The 13,913-nt window shown below is 40.7% G+C and overlaps 1 protein-coding gene across 1 annotated transcript; it reads right to left on the reverse strand.

Annotated features, from left to right (window-relative positions):
- Positions 1-4,349: 4,349 nt before the first annotated feature.
- LOC121958724 (somatostatin receptor type 2-like) lies at positions 4,350-12,791 on the reverse strand. Its single transcript, XM_042507826.1, has 4 exons — positions 12,475-12,791; positions 8,505-9,246; positions 7,736-8,061; positions 4,350-7,096 (listed from the first exon to the last, which is right to left on the reverse strand). The coding sequence occupies exons 2-4, from the start codon at positions 8,890-8,892 to the stop codon at positions 6,665-6,667; spliced, it is 1,146 nt and encodes a 381-aa protein (XP_042363760.1). The 5' UTR covers positions 8,893-9,246; positions 12,475-12,791; the 3' UTR covers positions 4,350-6,664.
- Between the last annotated feature and the right edge of the window lie 1,122 nt (positions 12,792-13,913).

Here is a 13,913-nt window from a genome sequence, read left to right on the forward strand (position 1 = left end):
AAACCGAAAATACTTTTACTTTTAAACTGAATGAATTTCGCCTGCTTGACCTGGATGTCAAGACAGCTTTATATTTACAGGTCACCAACTCACTGCATATAAGGTGATTTAACAAAGATGCTTGAGTGCACTGAAGTGCTTTGAACATTTTCCAATAACTTCTATGCTAGAAAATTGGACCGATGTGTTGAAACAGGACTTGTTTGACTAGAGACTCAGCTCATAGCTCACCCCGACAAACATATTGGGTTGTTAGCTGTATTTATTTTGTCAAACTTTGATCTCTCTTTTGGTAAACTTGTGTCATCTCCCATCTTTGTCCAACCTCATGCTTAGCTGTGAAAGAGTAAGTGATAAGACTGAACTGTTTTGGAGTTTACAGCCCCTTGAGAAATGCTCGTATTTGCTCAGTCCTACATTTGGCACCATCTGTATACAACACTGTGTATTATGTATAATGTCTTTAGAAGGAAAAAACTTAAAGAGGTCCTCTGAGAGTTGTATTCCAGGGGGAAACAGTGGAAAGGCCCTCCAAGTTGCAGTTCAAGGAACTTTCTAAGATATACAGCAGTCATTGTACATATTTCTTTTTAGCCAAGTGTGTCCACACAAACTCACAAACAGGCTACATATGCACATCCACTGACACACAAATGCACAGGTTTGACCATGGGAGCAGAAACTGGCCTGTATTTTAATTGCAGAAACAAGGACATTGGTCTGTCCATTACAATCGATGATCACATTATAATCAATGCAACAATAAAGAGTCACAAATAAACATTTGCTTCTCACATTATATCACACAAACATAAGCTATGTAAGCTGGGGGAAATAGTGTATACAATAGGGCTCTGTAAGTTATGGTTGCTGACATGTTTGTAAAGTACAAAGGCCTTTGGTTGTTGGCTTTCGGGAGAAGTAGGTTACAATGTTGTTTGCTGTACATGATGTCATCACATGATTTTTCACATTGAGTTCCAAGGCACATAGATAAACGTAACTGCACAGACAAGTATCCATGGCTGTACACTGTCAGACACAAGCATGTAAGTTAATTTGTCTCAATATTATAATGTGACATCTTTAGTGTTAAAAACCAAAGTACGATTTAATTTCTTTGACCAAAAGAATGACTCATATTTGCTGCTGATCAGAACTCCAAAAGCTACAAAGTTGCACCTGTTGTCACTGAAGTTTAACCCAAACTCAAATGCATTTCTGTAACTTTTTTTCTGATGATGTATCTAGCAAAATAAGGTGGCCACCAAGCCCATTCTCATTCCAAACATGTCAAATACCATTGCTTGGTCAGCGATTTCAGCATCAGACTTATGAGCCAAAAGCCACCTTTTGTGGCAGTATGATACGCGACAGACGGCATCAGTTAATAATGCAGTCCACTGAAACCTTTTGCAACAGTGTGATATGTGCTAGACGGCGTCAGTTTGGATATAAGAAACTAAGGAGTTGAAAAGTCCCTTTTGGGTGGGCAGGACAGGTGGATGGGTCCAACAAACTCTGGATTTTTACCCTAGAGCCCACTGTTCGCTTCCCATATGAGTGTTTAGCCAAACCGTGATGTTTTTATCCAAACCTAACCATGTGCTTTTGTTGCCTAAGCCTAACCACGTACCTGTGTTGCTCAGAGAAATTAAGGTAAATACGAGGAAATTTACCAACATACATTTATTTTGAAAAAGACTATGCATCTAACAAGCAAGAACTTTTAATTTCCCATGAAATCTGAAGAGAAGTTTTGAAAAGACACAATGCATTTAACAGGCAGAAATTGACACGCTGTCACTGAGCATCAAACACAGAAGCAGGATACATCGCACATAATATGTAGACCTGAACGGCACTGACCATGCAATGATATTTGACGAGTTTGATGAGTATGAGTTGGGCCATCCAGTAAGTGTGCAACACTGGTTTTGGTTACTGAGGAGACACAGAAAATGGGATACACAACCCTCCCCATGCAAGAACAAGCAGAGGATTCCACAAATACATAGAGTTAATATCGAACGGTGCATCCTCAGGAGTGCACGTTCTAGCCCTTCGCAAATGAACTTGTGTTTCAAAAAAAAAAGAGTGCAAGAAGGCAGAGGTTTCCCATTCCTCCACTTCTTCCTCTCATCTGTACACTATACATTGGCAGGAACAAGACAGAAATCCAGGCAAATGCCCTTTTCACATTTGTTGCTTAATTGTGCCCGGCTAACAAAGACCCATGTCACTCCAAATGACTTCTCCGGGGTATGACCTAATTTCAGAGAGATAATTAGGTCCTGATTTCACAAAATGACTACAACCTCTATTTCAATGCATCAGCTGTCCTTTTAGCACTACATTTACACTGGTTTTGGCACAAACCGTCTTATCAACATCTAATAAACATCAGAATGGACCATTAAGTACATTAAGTATGTCCAAATAGCCAGCGGCAATGACAGGCATAGTGCGTTTCCTTCGTTATGGTTCAGTTCATTTGAGCTCGGATGAGTTTGGGTGGGTGTAAAATGTGTGTCAGCTCATATTATTCTTCCCTAGCTGTGCATGCAAATAAAGGGGGGTGGGTAGGGAGAAGTACATAGCAAAAGTAATTAACTGTGGATGATGAGGAACAGTTCTTGCACTTTAGGCTTGAAGGTGCTGAATACCTTTACTGTAATGGGTGACTGGGAAATGAGGTCATCACCGTGACAAATATTTGACAGAGTATTTGCAGAGAAGTTATGCAGAATAAACCATGTTTAATTAACAGGTTTTCTACATGAAATAACATGCTTGTGTTGTTGGGTATCACTCACAAAGCCCTTGAACCACTGATGCAGAATTGGTCACCCTCTTCATCCTCTCAATGACTCAGACAAGAGTGCGTGTAACTAAAGTCTGTGTGACGCATTCTGTGCAACATTGCTAGAGTGTATGTTTTTGTCTTTAAATATATCACATGGAATTGTACCACGCATGCCTTCAAATGTCATTGAGTATTTTATGGGACTGACCCTGCTGCAATTACCACAACTAGCAGTGACAGCCCAGAGAGAATGCCATGACAAATTATTCTCTGCTGTAACCTCCCAGGACAAGCCCTCTCTGGCACCTCATCTCTTTTGATTGCACTGATTGATGGGTTCTGACTTTACTGATATACTGGGATGAGGTGAATATGACACTGCAGCATATGGCGGACAACCTTATTGTTATAGAGGCTTTGCAGTTGTTTGACAAATCTCCTGGCAACCAGGTGTGGTTCAATCATGGTGGTCTGTTGGAAAAGCCACTGTGCACAAACACCCTGACTGCTGAAACGGAAGTCGATTTCTGCTGCGGATGTGGGCTCATTCAGTCAGTATGAATGGAGTGATAAGGTTTCCCAATTCAGGTTGTTGTAACAAGGTTTTTTGTTGTAGCTCCTCTTTACTAGGAAACTGTAGCTTAATGGAGTTAATTGCTATAAACAGATATCTGCATATGTATGCAGAATCTGTAGGCAACAGGACAAGCTTTTGGTATTGAAAACGTTCACAGTTTTTGTTTGTAGTCAGAGTAGACATGATCAGTCACGTTTGAGAGTCAGGTAAACAGTCCAAAGGTCGGAAAGGCAGAACCCATCAGCTATTGTTTGACACTAATTTTGCTTTATATTAACTGTGTATCTGGTTTTAGAGATTTGCCAAAAATGAACAGCACATAGAAAAGTTATGGCCCAGATAAATCTAATCAAAATATTGGCCGTTGCAAAGGAGGCTTTATCATCATCAGATGATAACTGTTGGATTCAATGATTGAGTAGAGTCAACTCAGCAAAAAAAGCTAGTATTGTTTTAGCTAGCTCATTAAGCAGCCAGCTAATTTCTAAAAGCTTATAAACTAGTTAAAAGGTAAGTTTAGATTAGAGGTTGATGACCATACATTTTCATTGGGGCTGTTTCCATGTAGACAAAGTGTAAAAATAGTCATTTCTATTTCCAGGAACTAGTCTTAAGCCATGCTAGTGGCTCTTTGGCTGTACTTGAGCTCGCTGCTAACATCAGCATGCTAAATGCCCACAGTGACAAAGCTAACATGTAGATATTTAACAGGTATAATGTCTGTTGCCATGCCATTGTTCCAAGAGCTCATTATTTTATACACCCAATAGTTCAAGAAATGTCCCACTGGACCAAGAGGCCACTTGTCCAACAGACTGTTATGTCAAAAGCAAACACACATTCTCCAAAGGGCGGAAAATTGTTTAAACACTCTACCCAAACAGAATCAAATGGCCAATTGCTATGTAGAATGACATCATTGGAATTTCCTACTATGGTGAAGAAATTATCTTAACCAGTCGCAGTTCTCATGCTAACACCTGACCAACCCGAGCAACAAAGGCGAAGAGTACTAACCAATCAGAGGCAGAGTAAGGCAGGAGTTTTTAGCCCTTCGGAGCAATGTGTGTTTGTTTTCGTGAAAACAACCTGTCAAATGACCTTTTGGTCCCGTCAGATTTTTTCAGACTATTGGGGCTTCACAAGCCGTGGGAACAATGGACAGTCCCCTAATAACTTGCTTATCTGTTAGCATGGTAACATTCTCAAGATAATGGCTGAATAAAACATGGGAATTCCATGACATTTCACTGATTGATTGATTGATTATTACATTAACCAATCTGGTACCCTGTCAATCTTCTCTTAAGAAGCCACAGCAGAGATGACAGGGATACTGTATATACTGGAGCTATATTCACATGTCTCAATAGCTGCTGAATTGAATGCCATGGAGAGATGCCAGATACATTGAGTCTAGGTCTCTTGAGAGGTTAATACAACACTGTTTGTGGCATTTGGTGTGCAATAACGTGAGCGTACAATTAATATTTTAACAATAAGTGGCGGGAATGTACAGTATGAAAAACTTAATGCTAAATCAACGTTTTTGAGTTAGCGTAGATGTAACGTGTGAAAGCACTGTGGGTGCGGTGTTTAAAAGATGTGTGAATGAATCCAGTTTTATCTTTGGAAATATGAAATCTGTTGTTTTTTGGAGCTTGACCCATACTGCTAAACCGTTGAATGTTTTTGACCTATTGATACATACGAGTGAGAATACAACTTAAGAAATACAATCAGACTTGGAGCAGTTGTTGTCGAGGAGGGGGCACCTTCCAAAACAGCCATTACAAGGCTTGTAACTATTTCTGAATTAATTATATAGGTATGTCTTTCTTTTTCTGTTTTTCTTTATCACTCACATCACATACATAGCTCTTTCTGTCATCTGTATTAATACAGCAATTCATCTCCTTTTCTTACTGTCCCCTTATCTCGTCTCTTTCTCCCCGTTTGACGACATGACACATTTTTCTGCCCTCTGTGAAATTTCAGCACTTTGCAAGCACACGTTGGCTGAGCCAAAAGTGTAGCTGAGGGTAGTGACCACAATTCAACATCAACTCAGGAGGAAATCTTACAATGTCAAAACACAGCACTTTACAAGTAGAAATGGGCTCTTTACAATGGCACCGCTGGCACAGGGAGAAATATTGTTAAGACCATGTGAATATGTATATACAGTGAAGTATAAAGTACATTTAATGGGTTCCACAAACATTGTTTTAGAGTTGTCCTTGATGCATGACAAGAATACAGAACTTTACAGCAGGGAATTCCTTTGAAATTAATTTGACACAGAGTTCGTGTCAAGAACTTTCCCCATGATGTTGACCATGTTGTATGTACAGAGTCAAGCTGTTATATAGATAGCAAGGTCAGAGCAGCCGCCAAGATGTTTTCCCATCCTTCGAAGTAATCAATAATCCAGGATGTTCAATTCGAGAGTTTTACAGATCAATGCAGCTCCTCCTGCAGAGACGCTGGCAAAAAAGAGAAAAGAGCATCCTTCATTGTTGGGGGGCTTTGACATTTTGTTGCCCTGATAATCACAAGACCAGACTAATCAGCTTGTATGAATAAAACATGACCATGAACCTTTTCACCCTTGACTTGCGGTTTTAGATTTCTGTCTTTCAAAGTTTCTATAGAATTACATTGTTGGCTGTTCTCCACTGAAAGATTTAGCTGACTTCTTCAGCAGTATTTCCACATTTGGAGAAATCAATGCCGACCCTTTATAGCTCTCAAACCACTCCCTCAAGGACAGCATAGGAGTGCTCATTTCCCCCAGATCTCTCTCTACCATGGGTGAAGTAGCCCCAGTATTTCTCCAGTGGGTCCATTTTCAGATCCTGTGTCTTATTTCTCAGTTCAGGCTGCATGACTTCTGACAGGAACCTCAATGCTGGAAGGCATACACAGCACAATCAAACATTATTTATTTATGTTTGATTTCAACATCACTTGTCTCTGCTGTGCTGAATATCACTTCATACATTTTTGTCTGCATCAGGGCCTACAATTTCACGTTGCCTCGTTAACCCAAAGAGAGTTTGAGCTGGAGTCAGTGTACTTTCCCTGACCTCTGCAAACACTTACAAAATTGTTTATTTTTCACTTAGACTTTGTTCATGTGTCCATGAGCAGCAACTATTATATCATCCTCATGCCCCCGCATCTTTGAACAGGGGTCACTAGCAGTGTACTGGCAGCTCATCAGTCTGGAAGCACCACTGCTTAATCTTTCAGGCCTCCCTGAATCTGCTTGCCATGTCTCAGATGCTGGTCTGCAACTCGCCATTGAGCAGGGCAGCATTGTGAGTCTCCAAGTTCGCGTTGATGATTATAGCATCATTAACCATCCTGCTCCTGTCCGCCCTGCTGTCGCTGCGCTCTATCTCGTCCAGGCCCGCCACCTTTTTCAGACACAGGACATTCTGAAAGCTCTTCTTGAAGTTATCCGACAGGAAGGCATACAGGATGGGGTTGGCACAGCTGTTGGCGTAGCCGAGCACCACCACAAAGTCGAAGGTGCTCTTCACAGCGGAGGTGGGATTGATGGAGCTGGTGACTGAAGTGACGTTGAATATGTAGAAAGGCAGCCAACAGAGGACAAATACTGCCACCACGATGGACACCATCTGCGTCACCTTGCGCTCAGAACGCTTGCGCTTGGTGGAACCCACTCGCATGCCTGACGACTTTACCTGGCAAACAAATGATCTGTTAGTGACTTGAAATCTCACATTGTTAATATCATAAGACATAAAGTTAGGCATTTTTGGGATATATATATATTTTTGCTTTTCTGCCAAGAGGTAGATGAAAAGATTTCTGCCAATCTGATTTGCGTTTAGCCAGAACCGAACATTTATTGCAAGGTATTTTATGGCTGAAATTAATTTGACTCCAGATGGCAATGTGTTCCTGAGTTGATAGCCCTTTATGGAGAAAACTGACTGAGCAAATTTGAATCTATGATGTTGCCCTTTAACATGCGCCTAAGTTTTGTATTAGCACAAGAAAAAAACCTTAAAATGTTACATGCACATGCAGATAGTTTACTGTTCTGTACCAAAAACTGTTGTTCAACGCAGAGTTGTCAGCTGTTAACTACACTCTAATGCGACAAAGTGACAGTGACAAATTAAATTGAGTTATTTTGTCTGAATCTACAAACAAGGGCCTACTTCTAAAGTCTTGTTGATGGTTGGATGTTTGTTTAACATTCTAGTCCTGTAGCCAGTAGTAAAAAAAATGAAACTGAACTCAGAGTGCAATGGAGCTGCAGAAACAGAAAAATAATGTTGAATTATAATATCCCACATGTGAAGGCAGGTGCTCACCTTGACTATAATGAGCAGGTAGCACAGACATATGACTGCCAACGGCAGGAAGAATCCTATGAAGAAGGTGTAGATTATGAAGGCTGTATAGTAGACATCCTGGGGCTCTGGCCACACAATCCCACATACCGGCACCTTGTCAAGGCCACTGAAGATCATAGTAGGTAGGATAACTAACAGGGATACGCCCCATACTGTCAGGTTAGTAAGCTTGGCTACGCGGGGTTTGCGCCATTTTGTGGATTTAATAGGGTGGACCACAGCCAGGTATCGATCGATGCTCATCACCATCAGACAAAAGATGCTGGTGAACTGATTGAGAGAGTCTGGGGGGAGGGGATGGGAGGTGGAGAGAGAAAAGTAAAATGAGGGCATGTATCAAGTCAGACCATGAGTAACTGCTAATGCTTGTTCTTTTTATTACACAGAAGATATATAAAGTGTGATAAAGGCTGTTGGTAAGACCACTAGGATGGCAAACATGTCCAAACCTGTTTGGATTGCATTCAGTAGCTTGGCTTGGTAAAAAAGGGATTATTCCTCAAACTATTCCTTAAAGACTCTTAAATTTGCAACTGAAGTCTTAACAGTGCAATTGAGTACATATGTTTATCTGGGTTTTCTTTACATTGCAACCACAGCAGACATAGATTTCAGGATAATTTCCCTCTTGAGGTAGCCAAAAGTGTTTCTTTGCCCAGCAAAACTGCTACAACTTTCTCAAGTACACCATTAGCCCTATATAACACTACATTAGCTCTCCACCTACCAACAGTCATGATCACTCTGCACAGCACCTCTCCAAAAGGCCAGTGCACTAGCGCCAGCTGCATGGCGATGAATGGCAGGCTCATCATGCACAGTACATCTGCTACTGCCAGGTTCAGGATGTAGATGTTGGTCACTGTCTTCATTTTGGCATAGCGCAGGATGACATAAATGACCAGGGCGTTGCCGCACAGCCCCACAGCGCATACAATGAAGTAAATGAAGGTGATGACCACAGAGCTGGTCTTGTCCTGGTGAGGCTCCCGGGTCTCTGTGATGTTCTGGTCCAAGTAGGACTCATTCCCCTGAAAGTAGCTGTCATACATGAGGGGCTCGGGGATTGAGATGTTGGGGGAAGTCGGAAGAAAGGTCCACTGATCCAAGGCCATGATGTCTGAAAGGGGTTAGGGTATCAAAGGGCTCAGAGAGTCTTAAGATGTCAAGGATTAAAGGGTAAAGGTCTAATCAGAAAGGAGTTTGGGGAAAGAATATATTATTGGGTTTAAAGTTAGGCTTCTGCGTACATAAAAGCATTTATTTCACTATGCAAGGCTGTGGAAATAAGGGTAAAGGACCTTGAGATGGTAAGTTCTAAGATAAGCTTGGGGTTATGGGAATTTGAGACTTTTGGGGTCTTGGGGTTTGGGGCTCTGGGGATCGGGATGAGTGGGGAATTTTTATTAACAAGGAACCACTAGTGTCACATCCCAGCTGTGGAGAATTGGCAATAGCGGAAGATAAATCTATGGAGAGAGCGAGAGAGAGAGAGAGAGAACAAAGTGAAAGATCATTAAGTTTGGCTGAAACAGTGAGTATTTCCTTTGGCAAGTAATTATAGTCCTTTAAGATCCATAGCAACAGTTTCAAGGTTACTTTACATAACTGCTTACACGTCTTAAACTGAAGGTATAGTATTCCATCTGGAGAATACTCCAGAAATGTCCTTTGCATGATTAGTTTTTATTATCCTCAACAGGACTAATTTCCTCACGGCAAGCATTTGGCAGAGAGAGACATGGATGACAGGCCAAGACACCAATCCAGCCATGTCCAAATTTGACATGATGTTCAGCTTTCTAAAAATTATTTTGTTTGTTTTTCTCACACAGCAGCAAAATAAATAATAGGTGAGAGGCAAAATACTGAAGCCACCCACAATGACAAGTTACACTACTCAACCTAAATACACAACTTTCATGTCATGAATCTGATTTGAACGCTTTCTAGAGATGACAAAACTCATCACAACTTCTACTTTAGAGCCATTTTTGTGTCAACGTCAAAGTTTCAGCTGGATCTCATTTCATCTTATGGTCTTTGCTCGCTTTCTGACACAGTCCGGACAATGACACACAGAGACAAGTTGTCCAGGTCAGGTTTGTGCATATGTGTGTGTGTGTGCATGCGCATGCCTCCCAATGTATGCATGCAAAAAGGCACGCCTGAGTGAGAGCAGGACGAGGTAACTGCGCTGCAGAAGACAAATGTTTATTCAATTGATCTCTGGGACAAACAGCTCTGACACTGCAGTAGGATCACTCACTCTGCCCCTGCTGTGACAGCATCAGGGACATTTGTCCAGTTCTTACTTTCATAATATGCCTAAATTACATGCAATTGGCACATGTGAGCCCACTTTAGACAGTCCACTTTGTGCTAATGAGGGGTGTTGTTGGGTAATTGCTGGGTACAGTTACTTGTTATCACAGGAAATGAGGAAAACTACACGAAAGTTGATCAGTGATTACTGGAGCCAAAATGGATGTCTCTAAACTTGGTATTTTATTTGCCTGTAAGTCAAAAAGCCCAACAGTATTCAATGAAAGACCAAACAACAAAATTCAGTTATCATTATTATCACCAATTAGGTGTGTCAACTAATTCCAGTCCTGATAAAGTAGGAATATCCAGCCTTTACTATTTCTATTTCTTCAGTGGCCATTGCCCTCTGAAGTAGAGGCTCATCCATTTTTCACATGGCTGCACACATTAACCATCAGCTTTTTGCTGGAGTATTTGACTCAGACAGCTGCAAGGGTGGCAATGACCTGCTCACCAACCTGAAACATATTTGTAAGATTCATTGCAGAATTTTGGAGGCAAGAAGCTGTTAAAGTTTCTTTAACCTTGTAAGAATGATTATATATATGTATGACAAAGAAAAGCATGAAATTCTCACATTTAAGAAGCAAAGTGAGCAAATGTTTGGCTTTTTTGCTTTAAAAAAAAACCTGATTATGCAATTATCAAAATAGCTGTCGCTTTATTTTTTTGTTGACTGACAAATAGCTTAATTGACTAATTGTTGCAGATCTAGACCAATATAGTAAATTTTTAGCCATTATCCTTAAAATTTCCCTTGTAGTTTATTTGTTGACACCTAATAATATCAGGAAGTGCAGGAATGGCGGACCCCGCCACTATAAATAGAAAAACTATTATATAGTCTGGATGTAATTGCATTGAATGGTGACTGCTAAATGATTGCTGACCAAATCTATTATTCAAAATTTGGTCTGGTTTTATAAAATCTGATAATTTTAAGGGTAAAATTCTAAATGATTGTTAAAGCATTCAATTTTCACATTTAAGAAGCATGGAACAAGCAATTGTTTGGCTTTTTTTGCAAAAAAAAAAAAAAAACAAAAAAACAACAAAAACATTTTTGAATATTTATATATGTAATATTTATATATGTATTATGCAGATATAAACACGATTAAATTAAAATTTTAAAGTTATCCTTTACAGTTCTTCAGTGGTTCACTTGGTGACACCTGTGATATCAGCGAGTGCAGGAATGGTGGACCTGCCACTAATGATAAAAAAACAACAACTACTACATATTCTGAATGTAACAGCTAAAATATTACTGGCACTAACTACTATTGAAAAAGGGGTCTGATTTAATGAAAACCTTATGATTTTAAATGTAAAATTCTAAATCCACTATCTCCATTGGCCCTTACTGATATAATATATACATAGAATAGGTGCTTGTGTGTCTGAGAGTGACTGAGTGAAAGAGTTACATGGGAAAGTGCACGAAAAAGCAACTTACACTAATAATACATCTATGAATAAAAGGGTTTATGGTGTAATTTGCTAGCAGGAGGCAGTTTAATTACTGTGTGTGCGTCAGTATTATTTGGTAAAATCTTGAAGTTTAATTATCATTGTATTAATGAGAGTAAAAGGGGATTCTGGCGCCTATAAAAATTCTTGCAGTGGAAGAAAGTCTAATGGGCTCACAGGGACTCCCAGATAAACCTGAACTGCAGGTGTTATGAGCTTTATTTTAGCTCAGCGCTGCTGACTGTGTGAATAGTTGAGGTGCTGCCAGAAGCAGCAGAAGCTTAGCTTGATGCAGCCGCACACTAACCTGCAGGCTGTGTGTGACAAATGTCCAGCTCAACAGGAGACTTTGTTTCCCTTACAGCAATGTGGAGACCCTTGTCCAACAGTGAGCAGTTCAGTTTATCTTTCTGCACAAAGGACACTCTGATAAAATGGCTGTAGCAGGCTTCAAACCTTTGATCTCTTAATTGAAAGACAACTCTCCCTGACACACTTCAAAACCAGTGCTCCCCGTTAAGTCGAATAATTGCGCGTTTCTCCACTGTGGTCGCACCTGTTCCAATTATTTTGGCTGCGCTGGGATGAGGGAGCATATGCTATTCTTATACCAGCATGCAAAATGCGCAAAAGCACGTTTTGGGTTTGATTTTCTTTTAAATCCCTCCATTATTTAATCGCATTGAGTGCCAAAACTAAACAAACCTACACCGTGAATTCGCGCGTCTACTTTATGGAAAAAATGAAACTTTTAGCAGACCAAAAAAGAGAATATCAGAACAAGAAGAATTGCATTTAAGTGCGCAAAAGCCAGAGTTCACACAAAAATGCCTACGGATTAATAAAATTTAATTCGCACAACAAAAAATGTGCACAAAAATATCTCAAGCACTTACTTTTAAATTGAAATTTGAGAACTTCATCTTCATATCAACTCCATCGTGGCAAGGTGTCCCTCAATAGAGAATACATGAAGTCCAGCCGCTCCGAAGCGGTACTGACCTGCTGGAAAGCTGCATCCCGCCAGCCTCTCCATCCACCTGCTCCTCGACTATTACGCACGGCGCTGGCGTTCAAGCGCCCACGCGCCACCTTTGTCAGAGCTGGTGGGTGTACAACGTCTCTCAGGTCATTTTTACTTCCAAGAAATATTCCGCGTTTATAAATCGAAACTTTGGCAATCCGCGTCTTAAGAAAAAGAAGAAAAAGCCGTATTGCGCTCACAGCGCGCTGCGTCCAACGAGAAAGTGTTGGCACCGAATCACTCGCGACGACAATCAGAGCTGCAGGACGCACGAGAGAGAGGGGGGGGGGGGGGGGGAGAGAAGACGACAGATGATTAGAAACAGTGAGTGAGTGAGTGAGTGAGCGTCACCCGGTGTGCGTCGGTGTCCGGTGGATTGCTAATTTGGAGTCATGTGTATGCTGGCTCATTTTCCTGGTGCCTTGTGTCATTAACACATCTATGTCACTGAGAACTGTGCAGTTATCCAGCAGACTGTTTCAAATGTGTGAAGATAAACCAAGAATTTTCACAGCAGCTCTGTATTTGTGACAAATCCTGTTTTCGTGGCAATTTACGATGCATCTTTCAAAAACAAAATTACTGTAGTCTTGCAGAGTTTACACAGACACAAACAACCCAAGCAGCCGCACAGAATGATGCCCTTCTTCAATCAGCATCCACTGAAATGATTTCTTGCATTATCCAGGCCCACGTGCAGATCACAGTAAGTGGTGCACATTCTTGTGAGCCGATGGTGATGACACTTGGATGTGAAGACAATCCAACAACAGCCCCCCTTCTCCCTCTTTATAAAGACAGAAGCGGGCACAGATGGCGGGTATCTTCCATGACCTTTCCATGAGAAAATGTCCCGCCACTTCTCTCAACATAGCAATGCAGAAGTGCTGCTATTATTACAGCCAGCTGTTATCAAAGATTAATAGCTCTATTTATGTCCGAAATGATAGGAAAGACTGAAGCTGATCAGAGGAGGAAAGAAGGGTTTGTGATGTTTTCAGTTATTCTGTGCAGAAATCCCCAACCCTGTGTGCAGTCAGGAAGGTTCAGGTGTGTCTTTGCTTTGCTGTGGTTTGAGGTCAACAAGTTCTCTGGGTCAGTTCACTTTTGTTTGTCACTGAGTACCACATGAGGTTCATAGGATAGAGGATTAGGGCCATGTTTAAGAAAAAAGTGTTAGAACAATTCATAGTATTACGAGAATAAAGTTGTAATTTTGAGAATAAAATCCTAATATTATGAGAAAAAAAGTTGAAACATGAGAATGAGGTCATAGTTTTATGAGAAAAAAAAGTTGTTATTTTATGAGAA

This window comes from Plectropomus leopardus, chromosome 19 (genome assembly GCF_008729295.1).
Source record: "Plectropomus leopardus isolate mb chromosome 19, YSFRI_Pleo_2.0, whole genome shotgun sequence".
Taxonomy (NCBI): Eukaryota; Metazoa; Chordata; class Actinopteri; order Perciformes; family Serranidae; genus Plectropomus; species Plectropomus leopardus.

Coding starts and splice junctions, on each gene's coding strand:
- LOC121958724 (XM_042507826.1), bottom strand. CDS start 8,892: ATGGCCTTGGATCAGTGGACCTTTCTTCCGACTTCCCCCAACATCTCA. Junction 8,062..8,504: donor CAGAGTGATCATGACTGTTG/GTAGGTGGAGAG, acceptor CCCTCCCCCCAG/ACTCTCTCAATCAGTTCACC. Junction 7,097..7,735: donor ACCTGCTCATTATAGTCAAG/GTGAGCACCTGC, acceptor TTTGTTTGCCAG/GTAAAGTCGTCAGGCATGCG.